The sequence below is a fragment of the Cygnus olor genome, chromosome 1 (assembly GCF_009769625.2).
Source record: "Cygnus olor isolate bCygOlo1 chromosome 1, bCygOlo1.pri.v2, whole genome shotgun sequence".
Classification (NCBI taxonomy): Eukaryota; Metazoa; Chordata; class Aves; order Anseriformes; family Anatidae; genus Cygnus; species Cygnus olor.
This window is the reverse complement of record NC_049169.1, coordinates 78,862,755-78,883,251: the sequence shown is the minus strand read 5'-3', so window position 1 is coordinate 78,883,251 and position 20,497 is coordinate 78,862,755. Positions and strand designations below refer to the sequence as shown.

General features: G+C 37.3%; 1 protein-coding gene across 2 annotated transcripts in view; it reads right to left on the bottom strand.

Annotated features, from left to right (window-relative positions):
• Positions 1-20,497, bottom strand: part of VWF (von Willebrand factor) — a 148,437-nt gene that overhangs the window by 68,266 nt on the left and 59,674 nt on the right. For both annotated transcript variants that reach the window (XM_040566017.1, XM_040566023.1), the window contains exons 20-29: positions 15,142-15,280; positions 13,995-14,129; positions 10,614-10,760; positions 9,800-9,940; positions 8,216-8,335; positions 7,397-7,553; positions 6,658-6,816; positions 5,164-5,299; positions 1,045-2,381; positions 270-389 (exon numbers count right to left, since the gene is read on the bottom strand). In XM_040566017.1, coding sequence (XP_040421951.1) covers positions 270-389; positions 1,045-2,381; positions 5,164-5,299; positions 6,658-6,816; positions 7,397-7,553; positions 8,216-8,335; positions 9,800-9,940; positions 10,614-10,760; positions 13,995-14,129; positions 15,142-15,280 — 2,591 coding nt within the window. The remainder of the gene's footprint in view (positions 1-269; positions 390-1,044; positions 2,382-5,163; positions 5,300-6,657; positions 6,817-7,396; positions 7,554-8,215; positions 8,336-9,799; positions 9,941-10,613; positions 10,761-13,994; positions 14,130-15,141; positions 15,281-20,497) is intronic.

Below are 20,497 nucleotides of genomic sequence, written 5' to 3'. Positions count from 1 at the left end.
AGATGCTGTTCTAGCTATTCTGCATCACACTACTCAGTGAACTACATATCAAACCTTTAGTTGCCTGAACCAGAAGAGGAAAACTGAACTTCATCTGAACCGAAAGTTTTACAAGCTGAATTTCCCCAATATAAATGTTTTGTTTTGTTTTGAGGGATTAGAATGGATCATTTAAAAGTTAAAAGAACTATAGAGAGTTTTTGTTTTGTCGTGTATAAGCAAAATAATACAGAAAGTCTTTGTGTGTATGAGTTAAAAGAGATACATACTGATATCAGCACTTTCAATAAATGCCTGTACAAAGTTTTTCATTTCCTCAAATTCTGATGCTCCAATATTGGAACTTCCATCCAGAAGAAACATGATATCCATTGGTTTGTTGCACATCTCTGAGGGGGGAAAGGAAGGAATAAATACATAAATAAATAGATAAATAAATAAATAAATAAAATGTGTTTGTAAGTGTTTGTGGGGTGTTATTGATAATCAAATGATAACCAAAATGTCATCTACTAATCTATCAGTAGAAGCAGAAATGACAGATACCTGCATTTTGGGTAAACAAAGCAGGACAGCAACCAGTTGAAACAGTAAGCAATGCCAGCTTAGTGAAGGCCTTGAGATTTATATTTCAATTCTTGCTTTTCTGCTAATGTTATTTTACTCTTAGGGGACTAATAAGTAAAAATAAACCAAACACAAAACAATGAAGTTACCTCAGATAAAAGGAACTTACTTACTTGCTTGAGGCAGGCAGATGAGAATACTTACTTACTTCTGTCACTCTTCATACTATCTGAAAGCTACTGTATATTACTGAAAAATACAGCTAAAGACTTCTACGCCTACAGAAGATTGGCTGCAAGTCAGTGGACTGTACTGATGATGCAGCATCATCTGACTCCAATAAGGATAAATGGTCCTTCCTTGGCATTTGGACAAAATACCAAATGAGATACGAGAATGTTCATAGACATGGAGTGGGAACAAAGAAGATAGGAGAGAGGGAACAGAAAATTTCACAAAAAAGACCTCCAACTTTACCTGGAATTTCTGTCCAACGTTTATGAGAGCAGCATGACTGCAGCACTAATTCAGGTGCTTCTTCAATAAGTGTGCTATAACTATGCAAGATTATTGGACTATTAGGCTGACTAATCTTTCTGAGCTCTTGGACATTTGCATTGGGGGTTATACCTATGGGAATAACATTTATGCTTCTGGGATGTCGCGTGATAACATCAGTGGAAGGATTGGCTGACACCATATATACCAAGTGAGGTACATCCTGCCTGCCCCCGTTTGCTGTTGTAAATGTGTGTTTGGAAATATAATCAAGGGCATGCCCAGTGTTGGTAGCCTTCCCTCCTTGGTAGGGTATGCTTCTCACTTTCTCAATAATACTTTCCTTTGACTGTATTTCCCTAAAGGAATACTCCAGAGTGACAGTGTCTGAATATTGCATGACAGTAACATGAATATTTTCTTTCCCTATGTTCATTCCTGTGATCACCCTCTCAAGGAACTTCTTGATGATATTGAAATTTTCCTCCCCTACATTGTCCGATCCTTCAACAACAAAAGCAACGTCCAGACTTTTTGGGGTGGGTTTTTCTGAAAGGGGTGGTGGTGCTGTGAGTATCCAAGGGGGATATCTGACGTTAGACATTGTTGGAGTGGATATAGCTTCTAACAGAGGATTTTCTTCAGGGCCAAGATCACATAGATAATCAATAAGGAGATCTCTGTTATCCATTAGCTCCAACACGTTGTTCATTAAGAAGGATCTACTATGTAATTGCTTTTCAATGAACCTGATTTGTTCCTCATTAACATATGGTCCAATCCCCACAGGTATTACAGTGATTTTTTTATTCTTCAAAGCTGGGATGATGGTGCGGACTTTTCCTGGAGACCTGCTTGCTATAAATAGCACAGCAATTTTGGCAGCATTGGTCCTTTCTGCTTTTCCAAACACATGAAACACAATATATTTAAGGACTTCTGCAGCAGATGCTACTTCATCACCTGTATATTTTATGTTTTGGACAATTTTTCTCATCTGGGACTGTTTTTTGACATCTTTAAGGCCAAGATAGATTGTGGGGCCAGCCCTATATACTAGAATTGACACTCGGATTTTCTTTTGGGAGATATGGAGTTTCTTCATCATGCCAGTTATGAAAGTCTTCAGTTGTTCAAAGTCCTCTTCTGACAGTTTATTGGAGCCATCCACTAGAAAGGCCAAGTCCATCATCTTGCTGCATGAGTATTCACTGGGTGCTAGTTCAATGTCTTCCTCTGGAGCAGGTGTTGTTGGTGTTAGGATTTCTTCCACTGGTTCACAGGATACACAGGATAAGTTCTTCCCTTCACACAGACTACAAAAATCACCAAGTTTAACAGTAAATAAATCAGTGCTTATAATAACACATTACCTACATCTAACAAAAGGAAATCCACTGGCTACGTATCTCAGAAATGGAAAAAAAAAAAAAAAAGTGATGGGGGGTGGAGAGGGACACCTTCCATTTCTCTATGAGGAATTGTACAAACAAACCTTTTAGCACTCACTCAGAGAAGGAACTGTTTGTGCATGTCTGTTTAGATGCAGGAAGCATATGAAAACATATGGTACATTTGTCAGAGGATACTCTTCTTATTACAGCTTTTGGTAGAATATTTAAAATCTGTGTCTAGGAGTTGTCTAGAAACCCACTGAGCTTGAGCAATATGGCTACCTACAGGCCACTGGTGGACTTAACTGGCAGACATGGTTTGCTTCACAAGGAAGAAGAACCATGAGGCAAATTGGAGGTAGGTAATACAAAGTAAAATCCTAGAGTAGGCAAGACAATTATGACTGATATGACTTAGCAAACTCTGTAAGAAGGCTTTGTTTACCTAGGTTTTAACCTTAGCAAAAACAACAAGCATCCTTTTTTTTTCTGCCTCTAAAGTGCACTAGTTTCCTTTTATTTTCCCTAATTTAATTTTGCTTTGAATGCAGCTTTGGCACATATCATCCTATATGGGTTTGTTTTTTATTGTTTTGTTTGTTTGTTTGTTTTTAAATGTCTCTTTTGTTATCTTTCCTCTTTTTTTGTGTTTTTTTTAATGTCTCTTTTATGTTCCTCTTACTTACTATGTCCTGTTTTTGTGTCCCTACATGCAAAAAGAATGATGTATTTTACTTATAGCTGTTTTCTTTTTTACTCATAGCTGTTTCTTCCCTCACCATTTCTACTCACCTCTGTTAGTACATTTTCTCTTCCGCTTTCCATCTCAGTTCCTAGTTTCCTCTCCCCCTCTACACCCTCCCCTCCCCCCCATCTCTGCCTTTTCCACTGTTCATCCTTCCTTAATACTATGAGATTTTTCACCTCTGTCACTCATCACCTTTTAGGAACTTGTTTATAATTCATTTCTTTCCATCTTTGGCAAGGCTTTAACACCTTCCCTGCTAACTCTTGGTTGTATCATTCTCTTTACTTTAGTTATCTGAGCAAAGAACATCACTGTACTCACGGACAGGGTAGTACAGATGCAGTCAATATATTTTCCTCATACTACTGGACAGCCAAAGAAACAGTATAGGGAACATCTATGAAGGAGCAAGGACCAAAAAGTGCTCATTTTTACTGCCAGAGAAAACCACGGATGTACAAACTAAGCAAGTCAATACTAGAACAAGGTACCATTTTCCAGGAAAATAAGTCACTTTACATGTGGCATCTTAGTTTAAATTCTCCCAGGGCTATTTTCTTTATGAGTTTCTTTTAGCGTCTTTTTAACTGAAGAATACACAGCTACTTTTGGCATTAATGCACAGCAATGGAAGATTTATTATTTTAATCCTAATATGAACAAGACTCTTCTAGTTTCCAATTTCCTTTGGATATTTCTATAAAATTCATTTTTGTGTAATATTTTCTATTGTTTGTACAGATGGTGTAGGCATCTAAATTAGGTGACAGCTATGCAAAAGGATGTTTCCCTAGTGAGGTAAGTTTTCGTAATGTTCTGAAATCTTTTGTGACCAGTGGCCAATGTATCAACATTTAAGATAAATTATTATTAAGTATTACAAAAATTAGGGAACAGAGACTCATGTTTGAAGACTCTTTCTTGACCTTTTGATGCAATTCAAGGCTTTTCATATATACTGTTATATATATAAATATATCTTATAAGATATATAATATAATATATAAACATATGTAAATTGATCAGTCTAACAGTCTAATGCCCTGAGTTTATAACACAGATGTATGCTAGCTCCAGCAAGACACCAGGAATTCAAAGTTCATACCCATTCAGAGTTTCTGTGAGGTTCAAAGTGTTTGGAGCTAAGGTGTTAGCCTAGGCTAATAGCTACTGCAGTTTTACAACTCAGTTTCTATTAAATAGAGTCAAATTACATGATGGAAAACTCTTTTGTATTGACAGCATTATAAGTGACTAGTGAAAGTACCCATCAAGGGACTAGACCTCTGGAGAATGCCAAGCTTTCAGGTAATACAAACCTTTGTGTAATATGCCACTGGGCAGTATACAGAATGAAAATCTGTCTCTGCCACTTTGCAACGAAAGATCCTAATCCCACATTATGTTGCAAGCTTCTATTAATGTCATCATAGTTGGAAAAGCATTCATGCAGGATCAAGACACAGGATATAATCTTAAAATCTTGGGGAAATTATTTTTCCAATTATACTACACACTTTCAACTGCTCATAATCTCAGCAAGTTCTAGACTGAGTGTGCATTCAGATCTTGCGCTATATATAGGATTTTTTTAGTACCAGCAAGAGGAAATAGTTTTGATGGCTTTACTGATGTTGGATCACACCTTTCACAGAAAGAAGAGGAATGACTGAAGTTAATGGGGCCTTCTACACATGGGATAAGGCATTTTTGAAAGGAATTTTTGGATTTCACTTGCTTAAATTCAAATGACATCCAATAATCCCAACTACTAACAAAGAACCTCAGCTTCAGATTATATAAGGGGCATTGACATAAAAGAGGGTTTCCAAGCCTCATCTTCAGTGGTATATTTACAGTTAAGTCTTAACTTATTCATGGGGATTCACTCCGTCTCTCTCCCATCATCCTACCCAATGGACATGCTATTTCACTGCATAAATCTTTCTGTCATACCAAGATTTACAGTGCTGTGGATCTTCTCTGTTCAAAACTATTCTCCTTCCATGTGGAATTTTGACATCTCCAACTGTACACACAGGACAGTCTTCTGGAGTGACACAATCCAGGGAGAGTTCATCGAGTATTTTCCCTGTTTTAAAATAGCACAGTAGTATAAAAATGCCAATATTCATTAATTGCAAGCATAATCACTGCATTTAACCTGCTTAAATACAAATACAAATACAAATACAAATACAAGTACAAATAAAAATAAAAATAAAAATAAAAATAAAGACAAGATCTGTGAATTGGGTTTAAGAGTTCTGAATACTCTGCTTGTGTTAAGGTCACTCCAAGTTTGACACAGATAAATATGTCATTTCTTCATAACCACTTTTAGTGAGACACTGTAAATACTTAGTGTATAACCTACAACAGCCAGGACCATACAGAAGGTGAACATATCTTCAGAATGAAGTAGTAAAGAAAGTAGCTGTTTCCTTTTTATCTGTATATTATTGATTTTGCCCCATATTGCCTACCTCCTAGCTCTGATCATACTGGAGTACAATTTAAACACCTAGTACTGAAAGCTCAAGTATTGTATTTAACAATTACATAAAGTTATATCCAAGAAGGCCCTCCCCTCACCCTTCTGTAAATGTGTAAAAGAGAGATACCAAAGCCCAGAATAACTATTTCTGGTCTTAAAATACCTGCTTTTTTGCTTTCATGTCTTTTCATTCTGACCTTACAAGCTATTTATTCATCTGAGTTTTCACTCTCCATTTGGACCTTGCTTGTCTTTCACACTCTCCCTTTCTGTCTATCTTTTCCTCTCTCCCCTGTATTTTTTCTAAGAGAGTTGATGGGAACATTTAGGCCGAAAGTTCACGCTCAGAGGAGGATAGCTGCCGGGCACTCTCAAGGGCACCAGAGACCTGAAGGCAGTGAGAAGGTCAGGTCAGGTCAATGGGTTTCCCCCACCACAGTAGGGCTGGGAGAAAAGCTCTCTGAAGGACAGCTTTTTTTGAGTGTCCAGCACAAATTCATACCCTACAAAGTCAACAGCCTCTATCGTAAAACAGCCCCTAACTCTCCTCCTATCTCCCTTTCTTATTACCCTGTTCCCATCCTCTCATTCTTGCTGGCAGCATTCTATTCTCCTCTTCAAGGCACCATTTAGTGTCCTCCACATGCTGTGCTCATCTCACAAACTCAAATCAGGATGCCTACGACCTTCCAACTTGCACAGTTAAGAAAACACAGTGAAAATGCATCAGTAAGACTGTTGATGAGTTAACTGCAGTATCTAAATCTTATGCAATTTCCAGCCTTAGCAATCTGTGAATATTCCTGGACTGTAATATTTCTTGTCATGCAACAGCAACATTCAGTGTGGATGAAAAAAAAAAATAATAATAATAACTGAACAACAATACCAAAAAGTAACAGGAGCAGAGCAGAAAAAGGTAAATAACTGACTAAATCAAAAGATGGACTTACCTGCAGGACAGTGCACATGGCATCCTTCTACACACTGTAGAGGGCACTTCAAAGGCTGTGGGTGCTGGCATGTTATAAGACAAGCGGGTCCACAGCTGTTATATCGCCATTCACATTGATAATCTAATTCTTGTTTATTCAGGTGCTCACAGCTTTGTGCTATATAGTGAAAAAATTGTAGACAGAAGATCAAACCAGACTATAGTCACCATGCCTCTCAAAACTAAGACAACAAACTGAGTACAAGGTGGGCCATGTATGCATTGCAAAAGAAAAATGTACATCGTAAAATAACTTTTCTTTTTTTTCTCTACTACTTCCATGGCAGGCCACATCTTCAAACTTCTTATATATATATAATGAAATACTTGCTGTAGATGAGAGAGATTTGTTTTTGATAAAAACAATTGCAAAGAATTGACACTAATTTAAAAAAAAAAATGTACAGAAAAGAATATTTCTTTCCCTGGATTTGATTGTCCCACAAGTATTATATCCCCTTACTGAGGGAATGGCTTTTCTAGGTACGGTTCTGAACATAAATAGAAAAGGGAAGGGAAATGTTGCTATGAGCTTCTAGCCTGGTTTAATTAAAGAGAACTCTGGACATCAGCAGGAGCAGAGCTGGATAAGAGCAGTCTAGCTGAGCCAATGGCTTATTGATTAAGAGCTTGAACCTTTTCAGTTTATTTCCCAGACAAAATCATTCCCAATTCTTCTCCATCTACCCTGTACTTACGGCACAGATCTGCTGATCTCCAGTGAACAGTAACACCTTTTTGTGCACAGACATGTGCATAGGCTGCTATAGCATCACAGAAGCAAGCACAGTCCCCAGTAGACTCACAAGCACAAGTGTCATACATACAAATATCTATGTAGGGTTCAGGATTCACCTGAAAAAAAGATAAATTCAGGGTACAGTACACTCACTGATTCCCTTCATCCCCTTCTTCTATACATATTTAATCTTCAGGTGGTTTGCCTGCTCCATTTGCCAAGAGTTGAGATGCCACAAAAATCAGTAGAGATCCTTCTGCTGACACCAGCAAGAACTCAAATCAGGCCACATTCTCAAAGTTATTATAGACATTGCAGTTTATTGTCCCTTAATACTCCAGATATGTAGCAACTTTATACATTTGGGGCCCTGTTACCAAACCCTCTTGTGCATTTGGGGTAGAATGCAGTATGAATGGCATTATATTAGCTCAGGACTTTTTTCCCCTCACCCTGCCCTGTCTCCTTCCCCCCTCCTCCAAAACAAAAACAAAAACAAAAACTTAACCCCTGTGCTTGACTTCATGTGTCAGTCTGGGGTTTAGAGTAAAACTTCCCTCAAGCAGAAGTTTTTCTATAGCTTTCCACTAGGGGGATTCCTGCATTTTCCCACAAAGCGTCAGCTACAGGACAGGGTCACAGATGAGAACGCCAATTAGTCAGTCCCCTCCATGTCCTGTATGCTGTCAGCACAATTGTACTTTCCCCTCAGCTATAATCACTGACAACACAGCTCATGAAGAATTGAAGAAAGTGAAACACAGGAAACAATACGTACAAGCTTTTTGCATTCTTCAAAGAGACTCCCAGACAAAATGCTGCATGATGTTTCTACCATCACCTGCTTCAATACGTTGCCATTACACAATGGAGACACCAAGGCTTGTTCCTGGTTGTGCTTAATATTGTAAGAGACAATCACACACTGCATTAGTCTTGACTTTAGGATCTTAGGGACTCTTCCAATTGAAGTAAGAGACTCACTAGCACTAGACATTTTTCATAGAATCACAGAATCATTTAGGTTGGAAATGACATCATAAGATCATCTACTCCAACCAACCTTTCATGACAAAGTAAATTCTTTCTTTGAATAAATTTTCAGCTTGCTACATGGCAGGAACAAATTCTGCAGCAGCAGAACACAAAGTAGAGCAGGTCATCTCCCTCATTGTCTCCAGGTTTGTATACTGCAGTTTTAACACAAATATTTTCATAATGTTAAGTCTCACTGTACCAAACATACATCCTGAAAAACAATTGTTCAGAGCTCTCCAGAAGGCCTGTGAGCCTCACAGATAATATCAGTCTTCAGCAGATAATAGTCAAGGCTACTGCTGAATAATAAAGCCTCACTAGTCTCCCCCTCTTCATTTTAATTTAGCTAAGAACAAGGAGCACAAGTATCGACATGGTATTTATCACAGAGATATCCTGTAGGCTGTGTCTTGTGCTAACTGATCTGAAATGTGGAGCTGCTCCTTCTCAGTCTTACACAGAAGTCTCAGTCCCCATTATTACAACTTCTCTGTGCTCCAGTCAAGTCATATTAAAAAAAAAAAAAAAACACATTCAGGCATTCAGGAAGATAATGCTGTGGCTAAGTAAACTAACCCAGAAGATTTCATGTGATCAAAAATAAATATTTTTCTGACAATATAAATATTTTAAGGAAAGATTAAACAAAAAAAAAAAAACCCACAATATTTGCAAAAGAGGAAGTACACTAGTTATTTATAGCATAACTAGTGCCCTGTGAAATCACCTAATCTCTACAATGAGGACTTAGGTAGCACTCAGAATTCAAAAGCTGTGATAACATGGCAATAAAGTCTTACACTCACTCCTGCATCTTGTCTTTTCTGCTCATGCCTCTCTAATCTGAAAGTAATAACTGACTGCTATCTAAAAACATCAAGAACCATAAAGAAATAAATCAATCTGTGCACTGAGCTGTTCAAAAATGAATGGACTAAGACTTGGGATACAGAGTGTGGATGGAGAAATATGAAATCTTTATCTGAACTCCTCCTGTCTGAAAATTACAGCTGTTTTTTTAGATTAAGCTCTACAATGAGATTTCCAGTTATACCTGGATTTCTAGCGTCTGGGTTGGCAAACTCTATGAATAGCCTCTACCATGCAGACTGGCTGTTTTAATATTCATCTGAAGCCAGGCTGCCCATAGGCCTTAAATAAGTTAATTGATCTTTTATCGGATTTCATGAAAGAATATTATTTGGCAAAAATATACGAGAAGGAGTTCATTTCTATTTATTTTTATCTTTTCAAAGCTCTTTACCCACACACAAGTGATACTGTAACCAGTATTAATTAGTTTTCACTGTTTATTCATAATCACCTTTTTGACATCAGCACAGTACGTATTAACTTTCCAAGAGTTCCCAAAGTCAACTGGATCTACTTCAACATGTTCATTGCTGCTGGTCAAATCATTGTTTTGGATTCCATCAAAATTTCCACACAGACCACACACTTGATCCTTGCAGGGAAAGAAACACAAAATACATAAATCTTACATCTGTAGGCTGTCTCAGAGCTTTGCTAAGTCTTTTTAGGCTACTACTATAATGGCACAAGGCTTAAAAACTGAATTGTCCCTGGCCTTGCCAAGTTCACTAAAATACACGTATTCTGTCACAGAGAATGTTTAGCTCTTACTCCCATTCTGCTTAGCTGAAAGTAGGACCTGTCTGTCTCCAAGGTCTCCAGAATGCAAGTAGACAACTCTGACTAGTGGTACCTGTTGACTCTATTTGGAGTGGCTTCAGGAAGTTTACCTATAATGCCATCTTATTCCTCAAGATGACCATCATGTTACCATCACTAGTAAATCTGGCTCCTTTCGTTCCTATTGTACATGGAAGAAATTATCTCAGTCCCTCAAAGCAAAGTTATTCTAAGGCACCGTAGCATTCATCTCTTCTATCATAGCTCATCTCCAAAGACCCAGAATTTTGCCATTACAGTTGAACCATAAGGGAAGGTAAGCGACCCTTACGTATTACAAAAAATCCCTTCATTTTCAAGTAAGCACTCCATGGAAATCTATCTGCATGTCTGCATTAAAAAAAAAAAAAAAAATAGCTATCCCTCAAGAAGAGTGCAAGTGCATTCTTTAGTGAGAGTAAGAATTAAAGCAAAAAAACACTTACTTTGAAATTGGCTTTTAAAATAACTGAGACTCCCATGGCAAGATCCCAGGTCACACTGATGCTGTTGCCCAGTAAAATGATGTAATAACGGCCAGACTTCATGACTTCTAAATCATCGCTGTCCTTAGGAGGTACCTTGATGTTCACCTGAACAAGAAAAACACTGTGTTATCAACAGTCTCTCTAATTCCTTTTACATGTGGGTCACCTTCCCAGTGGGACATGCACTCATAGATTAGTGGCTATTTTCAAACATGCTGTTCACCAGAGAACAGACAGATCCCAGACATCAAACAGATGATCCTGAGTACTTGCAAAACTGCGAACAAAGTATGTGTACAGGACTGATTACAGACCTGTCTCTACTCTGAAAAGCTGCAGTGGACAAATTATTGCCTTAAAAGCAGCACTGCTGAATAGCAAATAGGGATAAAAGTACAGTATTTCAACCTCATCACATTTCTACAACTTTGAATGAGGTAACGTCTTATGCACTCCTGAGATAAAACATACATTCGCCATAAACACTGACACACAAAACCCAAGACTGATTAACTGAAGCTGGGTTGATAAGAGTACTGGGTATACCAGTAAATACTCAGTAATAGCTTGCTGAATAATTATATTTTTATTTATTTATTTATTAAAAGCAAACTAACAATTCTGTGCTCCTGAGGCAGATAGTGGCAAAAAGGCTGGCTTGGTAAAGGTGTAATGTGAACTGAGAGAAACACATGCATGGGTGGTCTCTGAAGGGCCAAAGCCTGATTCTGAAGTCAAGAATTATTTTTTTTCCCCAACCATAGCAATAGGAAGCAATAGGAAAAATCCTAAGAGGATCATTTTGGTTGTTTATTTTCTTTTCCGTTTTTCCATCACTTTCACTTCCCCTGCGTGCCTCTCCTCTTTCTTTCCATCTGACTGCCAATCACAGCCTCCAGCTACTGAGAACTTGAGAAATTCATTTAAAATGTTTTCTTTCACATTGTAATCCCCTTTCAATGGGAACCTTAATAGGATTATTAACCACATTTCAAGAGAAAGGTCTGGAATGGCTGTTACTTTAAATACTACTAATGCATTAACTGCTAACTGCTAGCTTGTGGAAGAGGTAGATGAAACCTTTTAATCAGTACAAGTAGTGATAAAGGGATGGAAAAAAGGGGAACCCAGAAACTATTCAACCACTCCCTAGTTTGAGGGAAAAATACCTCCTTATCCCACTACTCATCCTTGCTTAATTCAATAAAAATGCTGCAATGTAATTCAATTTTCTTCAGCTCTGCAGTGTGATCAAAAGCCTTTATCCCCAGAGAAAACAACTTACATTCTTGAAGGATCTCCCAAAAAGGGCTTTCAATGTCTGTAGGGAAAAATATGCTAAAAGATAGACTATTCTAGGAACTGGAAGCATTTTCATCTTCTTCTATGCCCATACATACTTATTCTATGTGTATACTATCTAGACGCATTTGGTCATGTATCATCTAAATTTCTATAGTATTCTCTATCTTTACAAACACAGGCAAAACAAAATCAAAACAAAACAAAACAAAACAAAAAGAACAAACAGCAACAACAAAGCAACAAAAAAGCAACAACAAAGGAGGACAAAGCTGAGCTGGCAGGTTAACCTAAATTACAGAATTTCTACGTTTAAGGAGGCTGTTTTACCAACCATGAATTTGTAAACTTTCAGCCTTGCAAAGTGGCAAATATACTTGTTTCAGAAGAGCAAAAATTAATATTTATTTATTTATTTTTAATATGAGGCATGACTGTAATATATAGATACATCAGTTAAGCCCTATTTAACATAAAACTAGAAACTGCTCTCAAAACATTACCATCTTAAAACAATACCACTTGGAAATATGTTGCCCCACTCAAAATAAATAAATAAATACATAAAAAGACTTAATTCTCTTGCTTGCTTCTAAGGACTGGCCTGGAAAAAGAGTATAGAAAATCATCCCTGTATGAGCGTTTGCCAGTCTTCAGAAGGTTTTTCTTAATCCCTTCTCTGTTTGCTGCTATTTCTAAGAAATTAGAATTTCCCTATTACACAGAGCCATGCACTCAACAGAAAGACAACTGAAAGTCCAGTGGTCTGTCTTGTGATACAGACCTGGTTCTTGCAAGGACATTCTCAGAAAACAAGCACCCTCTGATGTTCTCACTAGGACTCACCAGCTGCCTAATTTCCATCTCCTGTCTTTTCTGCCCCTTATTTAGGTGTCCAAGTGGAATCATACCTCTTCTGAAAAATGACTCCTAAAGGAGCTCTCAGACTACAGCTGGTTTTGCAGACTGATCCCTGAACTAGTATTCACCCTCATTCAGATAGGAGACTCTTTAGCCAGTGGAAATGAAGAGTTGGTTGCACAACCAAAATGTCCTGTGTTCATTCCTCCAGCAACCAAAAGCCTACATGGATCATCTGCTGTCAAGGTACACTGTACAGACACTATTAATAATGGTCATGTTTTACAAGTTCCTGTCAAGCATCAGTGGCAAGCAGCAATTTGCAGGCAATTTGCAGACTATGCAAAACCTGATTCAGCTTTGGCTGTTAAACCAAACAAGGCAAATGTAGAGCAGTTTCACATTTCACTGGGAAGATTTTTGCAGATCTCTAGCCCAGATGCCAGTTTAGAGCCCAGTACTTCTGAAAACTGAGCAACTGAAACCCTGCAATTCATTATAGCTCTGTAATGTTGGAGCACACAGACAGTTACAGAGCCCAAGGAAAAGAGCTGAACTATGCCCTTTGGAAAGCTTCTTTCCTGCCATGTAGTGACATGGGAGGTGGAAGTGATTCTTTGTCAATTCTTCATTGTTTGTTGATAGGAAAGGGGGAAAAAAAGCGAAATCCAGTCATCCGGATTTCCTATCTGACAATATAACAAGGGAAAGGATAGTTGGTACTTGGTTCTGCAGTATCAACTTACAGGCACTTTCCCTGTGTGCTCAGTCCTTCAGACTGCTAATTTAGGTCTGAAGTTTTACTAGTCATGGGACAGTCACTTCTTAGCTCTTCCTTACATTTAACCTTGATTGAAATATTCTTAGACCTCTCACATTTAGAAAGGCATTCCTCAAATGAGCTTGCATTAAACAGCATTTTTATCCAAGATAAACTTACTGACATCAAGCAGAAATACCAAAATGGCATTATATCTCTGGAAGAAAAATGGCTAATTACAATAATCCTTTATAATTATAATTATTATTATCTTACTAATCTGTTCAATTTATGATTTGGTTTTCAAGAACCACTGAGCATAAGATTATTCATCCCTCATGTTACATTACCAAGCATCCTGAAATTTTAACAGTCTCGTCAAAAAAGGGAAAGAAAGAGAACCGGAGTGTACATACATTTCCATTAAACAACTCTATTTCTCCACTTTTATACAGAATGATAACCCTTTTCGAGCACTTTTCTCCAGTGAAGCCACATCCTTCATTTGAAATTAATATCCGGAATGTCCCAGAGTCATCCTTGCAGAAATCCTATCAGACAAAAATAAATGAATGAGTCATTAATATGGGTATTTGAGAAACACATACAGATCTATGGAGAAAAATGAGTGCTCAAATAATACTCTACATAGCCAATAAGATATATGTACGCATGTCTGTTATTCCCATATTGATTTATTTAGTTCTTAGCATTGGTATTCGTGTGGTCCACCTCTCCAAGAATAAGGTACACTCTGCCAGTGACATACACATATACTTGCCTGCATATTTTGTAGGGTATTCTTTAGCAGGGACAATCCACGCTATTACAGTCTGTGATGTTTCAAAGATCTGTCACTGTGTACATCTTAATACACAAATACAAACTGGTATAACAGTGAAAACAAGACTCAATGATAAAATAACAATTTGCATTTGTAGTTGAGCTTTATTCTCATTTAACTCTCTAAATTTCTAGCTACTCCCACAAATCACAGGCTGATATTAGTGTGCTGTGTTTTTATTCACCTCTCCTATTTGCTATGAAGAAAATGGGTATTGTCAGTGTACTGCAAACAGTTTGGTGCGTAGAACAGGACAGTGATGTTGTCAACCTGAATGAGTAGAATCTCTGCTCTGGAAGTATTTAAAGCAGTTTCACTAAACACTTCTTGTCCCACTTAGTCTGAAGGAGAAGTCTGACACAATAAGCCATCCTCACTAGAGGATGAATAGGCAACTGGGGAGCAAGGAAAGACCGACGTACAGGCACCTAAACTCCATTGCTAGAGCTGAGATTTAAGGTTTCTCTATACCATGCTGCTCTCACATGTTTTACGACAGCCAGCTAGACATACCACAACCTAATTCACTTCTCTATAACACAATGAAGTCTTCGAATTTCTCGGGGTATCTGTCAAGCCATTAATAAGCTCTGCTCTCCTCTGCATTGAACGTGACTTAGTGATCATTTTACTGAGACTTTTCCAGATGCTGGACTTTTCTCCTGGTGTAATACACTTTATACACAATCAGACAGTTTAGGCATTTGACGTACTCTTACCTGAACTAATACATACTGACAGTCTCCTGGAAACCTGTATTTCAATCCATCAAATGTCAAATAATGAGCTGTACCAATAACACTGCAGGTGCCATCACAAGAATTTTTGGTGCATTCCCATTTTCGACCACGACACACACTGCAACAGAGGAAAATCAGTGACAGTTATCATTTCCAATGTATATAAAAAGTAAGAGAATGTAAGGTGCTTCAGGCAAAGAGAAACAGCAAAAGTTGCTGCCTCCAGGAGCTCATGATCTGATGATTCTTCAAAGGACACACAACAAACATTGACAGTTACTATCTTGTATCTTTCACTATCTGCTTGACAAAACTTTTACTTATACTTGTCGTCGTATTCAACAACACCCACAGATTTTGGGGTCCTCAGTTCAAGGTAGTTTAAAAGGGGATGGGACTTCAATATAAATCGTGTTTGGCACTTAATGAAAATGAAGCCATTTTCAAGTTCTTCAGACAAAATATTCACAAATAAAGGCACTTAACACACCAAATAATTAAGGGTAAAAAACATCTTTTGAGCCTTCATAGATTTGTAGAGCATAACACCAGAAGACTTCATTTGATCTTGTAGTCTACTTTCCTAGGAGACAGGAGTCAAATCTGCTCTGAACCCAAGACTTTGATACTGACTGAAGTATCTCTTCCATCGAGATATTTGAAAATAAAATTGGAGTCCAAGTTTTCTGAGCAATACTGCCAGCAATTAAACTCTGCAGTAAGTAGTAGGCACAGATATATTAAGGATGCAGATTCTTAGCTGAAAGTTGTTTAACTATAAGTGCTGAAGGCTGATATTTCAGTTTGATTTTCTTTGTTATCAGCTTTCTTTAAATCTGAAATGAGGTTAAGTGTTCATGATTTGTCCACAATAAGAAGCACACATACATGTCTTTATGAATGGAATGACTTTGTCATTCTCTGCTATCTTGCAATGGAAGTAATAATGTCAAAACCTAACCCATCTCTAAAAGACCAGACTCCCCTGCAGGAAATGGAACTTTGGACAAAAGGTGCACTGTAATGTATAGGTAACTGCATATTATTAACCAATAATAAGAAATGATAAGAGCAATTGCAACATACAGGAATTGTTTTTATAGAACAGATTTTTTTTATGTGGTGACTATTTCAAATGCAGAGTTACTGTCTAATGTTTTGTTGTTGTTTTGTTTTGTTTCTTTGTTTATGTATTTATTTACTTAAGATCAAGCCAAGCATCCTCTTAACTAAATAGACATTAAGAAATCATTTGCCTAGTATATCAAAGCAACACATTTTTTGTAAAATAAATAAATAAATAACATTCTTAGTATGCTAAGCTGGAAATAAAAGAGTAAAAATTTTGATGTATATATTTCTTTCTGGTCATTTTGGGGTTTGTTGGTTTTGGTTTGAGGGGGGGAAGTTGTTTTAGCATTTGACTTGTTGTCTTCTATGGGCAAATCGAGTAATTCCCCAGGGTGAGATTTGATTTGAACTTTGTTCTCTTCTTTTTCCTGTGCACAGGTCAGGGAGTGACCTACTGCAGACCAAATGGAAGCACTGTTCCCCTGCATGTCTTAAATCTGGCCATTAGCTGCAACTCTGAGGAATCTATGCGGTTTTTCTGTGCTGCTGCTCAGTTGTGTCCACAGCAGATCGTCCCTGGGCTACCCAGATAGTTTTCATTACACCACCATGCACCAGATGACAACCTCACTCATCAGCATAAATTAACATACAATAACACTGGGTGCAGAAATCCAAATAGTGAATTTACATGTTCAATGCCTAAAGAATGTGTTTCCCCTTTTCTTACAAGCTGTACACAGGAATACATGCTTTTTGAACATCTGTATTACAAAAAGAGGCCTGAACAGATCCTTCTGGAATATTTCATCATACTACTAGTACTTTATTTTGGATGTCCTGTTCTGCTCAGAGTATCCTTTAGAAAAACAATTTACCCTCTAAGGACCATTACAGTCTAAATATAAAGTATAATATCAGCAACCCTGTTTTTATCTGCAGTACTGTCCATTTTTCCTCATTGAAAGCCAAAATAGTGGTAAATTTAATATTCAGATGATGTCAAAGGACGTGTTTTCTCTAGTGACCAATTTTTGGGACAAAGTAACCAGAACTGTAACTCAGTCTGTCCAGTGGCTTTTGTTCAGATTATATACTTAAGGATAATACCACCCTTCTCTTAATAGGTGTCTGCTCTTACATAAAGTTAATTCTTCAACATAGTTTATCTGACCTAGCAACTGAAGACATTACCTCATAGTCTGACAAGAACACACATATGAATAGAAATATTTCATTTTCTGCACATAGGTACACATGTACATACACCCTCTGAGGAATGGCCTACAGTGTGATACTGTCCCCTGAGGTCTCCTGTGGTGGTCAAAGCAGAATATCCACTGTATAGGAGAATTCACATTTGGCTACATACATACACATTTGACACCAAGCTAAATATCAGTTTACTTGACAGAAGCTGTGACAAGAGCATGCCTGATCTTGAAATGAGGTACACTAGCTGTTCCCTGCCTGTATAGCTTACAAGTAACGTTACATAGAATGCCTGCTAGACTTCCTCACAAGCACAGATTATGGAAGAAAAGGATGGCATAGCCTGACATGCTAAGCAAGATACTGTCTTGTCTTTTCATAGAGAGGGGAATTCTGAAGATAAATCAGGCACAGGGTTAAGTTCTTGAACTCATTATACCCATGTTGCTGTAGCAGTTGAACTGCACTATCATTGTCGTATAAATGCAGTGATGCCATGATGAAACAGACTGCATTCTTTTTTTGGTATCTCTTCCCCCCTACCTCCACTTTTTTCTTTTCTTTTTTTTTTTTAAAAAAAAAAATCTTACTGTAAACTCGATTGATTTTAATGCAGTTATAACAGCATAACAGGCTGAATAAAAAATATCAGACCTCTTATTCTTCATGAGGATACCAAACTGGACATATTCAACATCAAACATTATTAAATTTCTAAGAGTTGCCAAGAATCCTTGCATCCTTTTGTTACTGTGATACATAACAATCTAAATCCTACAAAGTACCCTTACAAATAAGGCTCAAGGAGGTAAATACCATTATCCTCATGCTAAAATAAGGGAAATTCAGAAACAAAGACAAGAAGAGACTTCAGAGTATCCACCCAAGCCTGTGTATCCTGGAGACTCACAGGCTTTACTACACAAGCTGCAGGTATGAAAGGGGATCTTTCACTTGGCATACCCATGCTTTTGAACTGTGAAATAAATTGATTTGTTAACTAGCAAGAAACTGAGCAAACAAATAAAAAGAAAGGTCAATGAAGCAGAAATTCTGTTCACTCATTTGTTATTAATTTGGGGGTTTAGAATAGCCTCTAACACAATCTAATAATCTAATCTAACAATAATAATTTAATAATCTAATAAGCAATAGCTTGCATGAGGTGGGAGAAGCGTTCATCTACAAAATGTATATGAATGCAGATGAACAACTTCACTGCCCTAGGGATTTTCTAATCAAGCTCTGTAAGGGCAGGGAAAGGGGAATTTTATCCCTACTTTACAGATGTAAAAACTGAGGGATGAAATACCCAAAGTATTTTCCCAAGATCAAATTGCTAACCAAAGCAAAAACAGGTACTGAACTGAGTTCTCTGTTGTCCCAGAGTAATGCCTTAACCCAAGAGTAATCAATGCTTACTCTTGATAATACTTCAAAGCATAACAAATTGTTGTGCAATACATTTTCTTCAAAGAATGAAGTTTCACTAACATGAAACCTATTACACCATCCTCTATTAAATCAAATATGTAGAGTAAGACCAAGATTTTGTGTGTATGTGCAAAGACAGATTATAAAGTATATGGTTTAGCAAAATTCAGATTAGCAAATTTATTCTGTGTCCGGCTTCATAAATGTTATTCCAAGATTTTCACTGAGCTCTACAATGAATTCCCAATACACAGCATAACAAAAGCTTTGCCACTAGCTTAGACTTGGAGACATTCCGTTGTTCATGAATTAGGGTCTCCCATATGTCAAGTCAAATGTAAACGCCAAATCTGACACCTCTGACTCATATATTGCGTTTGCAGGTGTTCACATCTGGCTAAGAACAAGTGAGAATGAGAACTCCTGCAACAGCAGTACGAAAAGCAAAAACAAAAGAAAAGGAAGATCTGAGCTCCAAAATGCAGACTCTCAATTCTTATTAATTCTCAAAGCAATAGTAATTTCCTATATCACTTTCTAAATGACATTTGACTTGATATTTGCTGAGAACTATCATTAAGCTGTTCAAAGTTTTATAGTTTAAACAGCCCTATTGCTACTTTTTGAAAGAAACTTATTTTCCAATCTTATTTTCATACTAAAGAAAAATATCTAAAATAAGATGAAGGCTTTCTTACCAATGAGAAAAAGCATATTTTCTAACATTTTCTTGATGTTGATATTGAAGAAAATTCTGTGTTTAAGAGGAAATGTCCTTTACAATGTCATTGTCAAAAAACAAAAGGCCAGTTACAAGAACAAAGCAATATGGCTATAACTATTTCAAGATTGAAGATTTTAAGAATGATTGAAAATAAAAGACTGTGCATGGTTATTGTAAAGAACATAGTGAATCTTGCAAATTTCACAACAATATGAAGGAGCTTTACACCTTACTATATGAATAAAATTATCACTGTGTCTGTTTTTTAACTGAGTCACTTTTACCCACTTGCAGTGTAAGCACATTACAGTATACGTATCTATAAAAGAAACTCAGTTTTTCCTCCATCTTCCTCCCTTGAAACATACTTTTCCCCAGCTTTAATTGTAATACACAATTCATAAAGTAATATATTGGAAGAGAACTATTTCCATACAAAACCATGAAACTTCATATCCAAATCTAACTAGTTATGAGCAGTCCCACTAGCTTCAAGGTGCTGATTCTCTGATCCAATTCCAATTAGTCACACAAAGAAGTCCAAAAAGAACACAGTTTCTGTACCAATGGTACAGAGCACAGAGAACAAAACACCTCTCCAAAACAGTGAGTGTGCTGTGCAGGTAAAAATCAAGAGATATCCAGCAGGCAAATAATCTATACCTTTCCTGAGGCTCCTCTTTAACATTTGCCTGAAGGGCATACAGTTGGCATATCACAGCCCTTCTGCTGATGCATGCTCCTGCCTGAAAAGGATTGATATGTAGGGTTCCATGGGAAGCATGACAGCAGAGGTTAGAAACAAAATGCAGGCTCCATTCCTCCCACTGCTCCTGCATTTTTTCTTGCGTTGAAAGACCAAGGAGCAAATCCTAGTGCCTACAGAGGACCTAC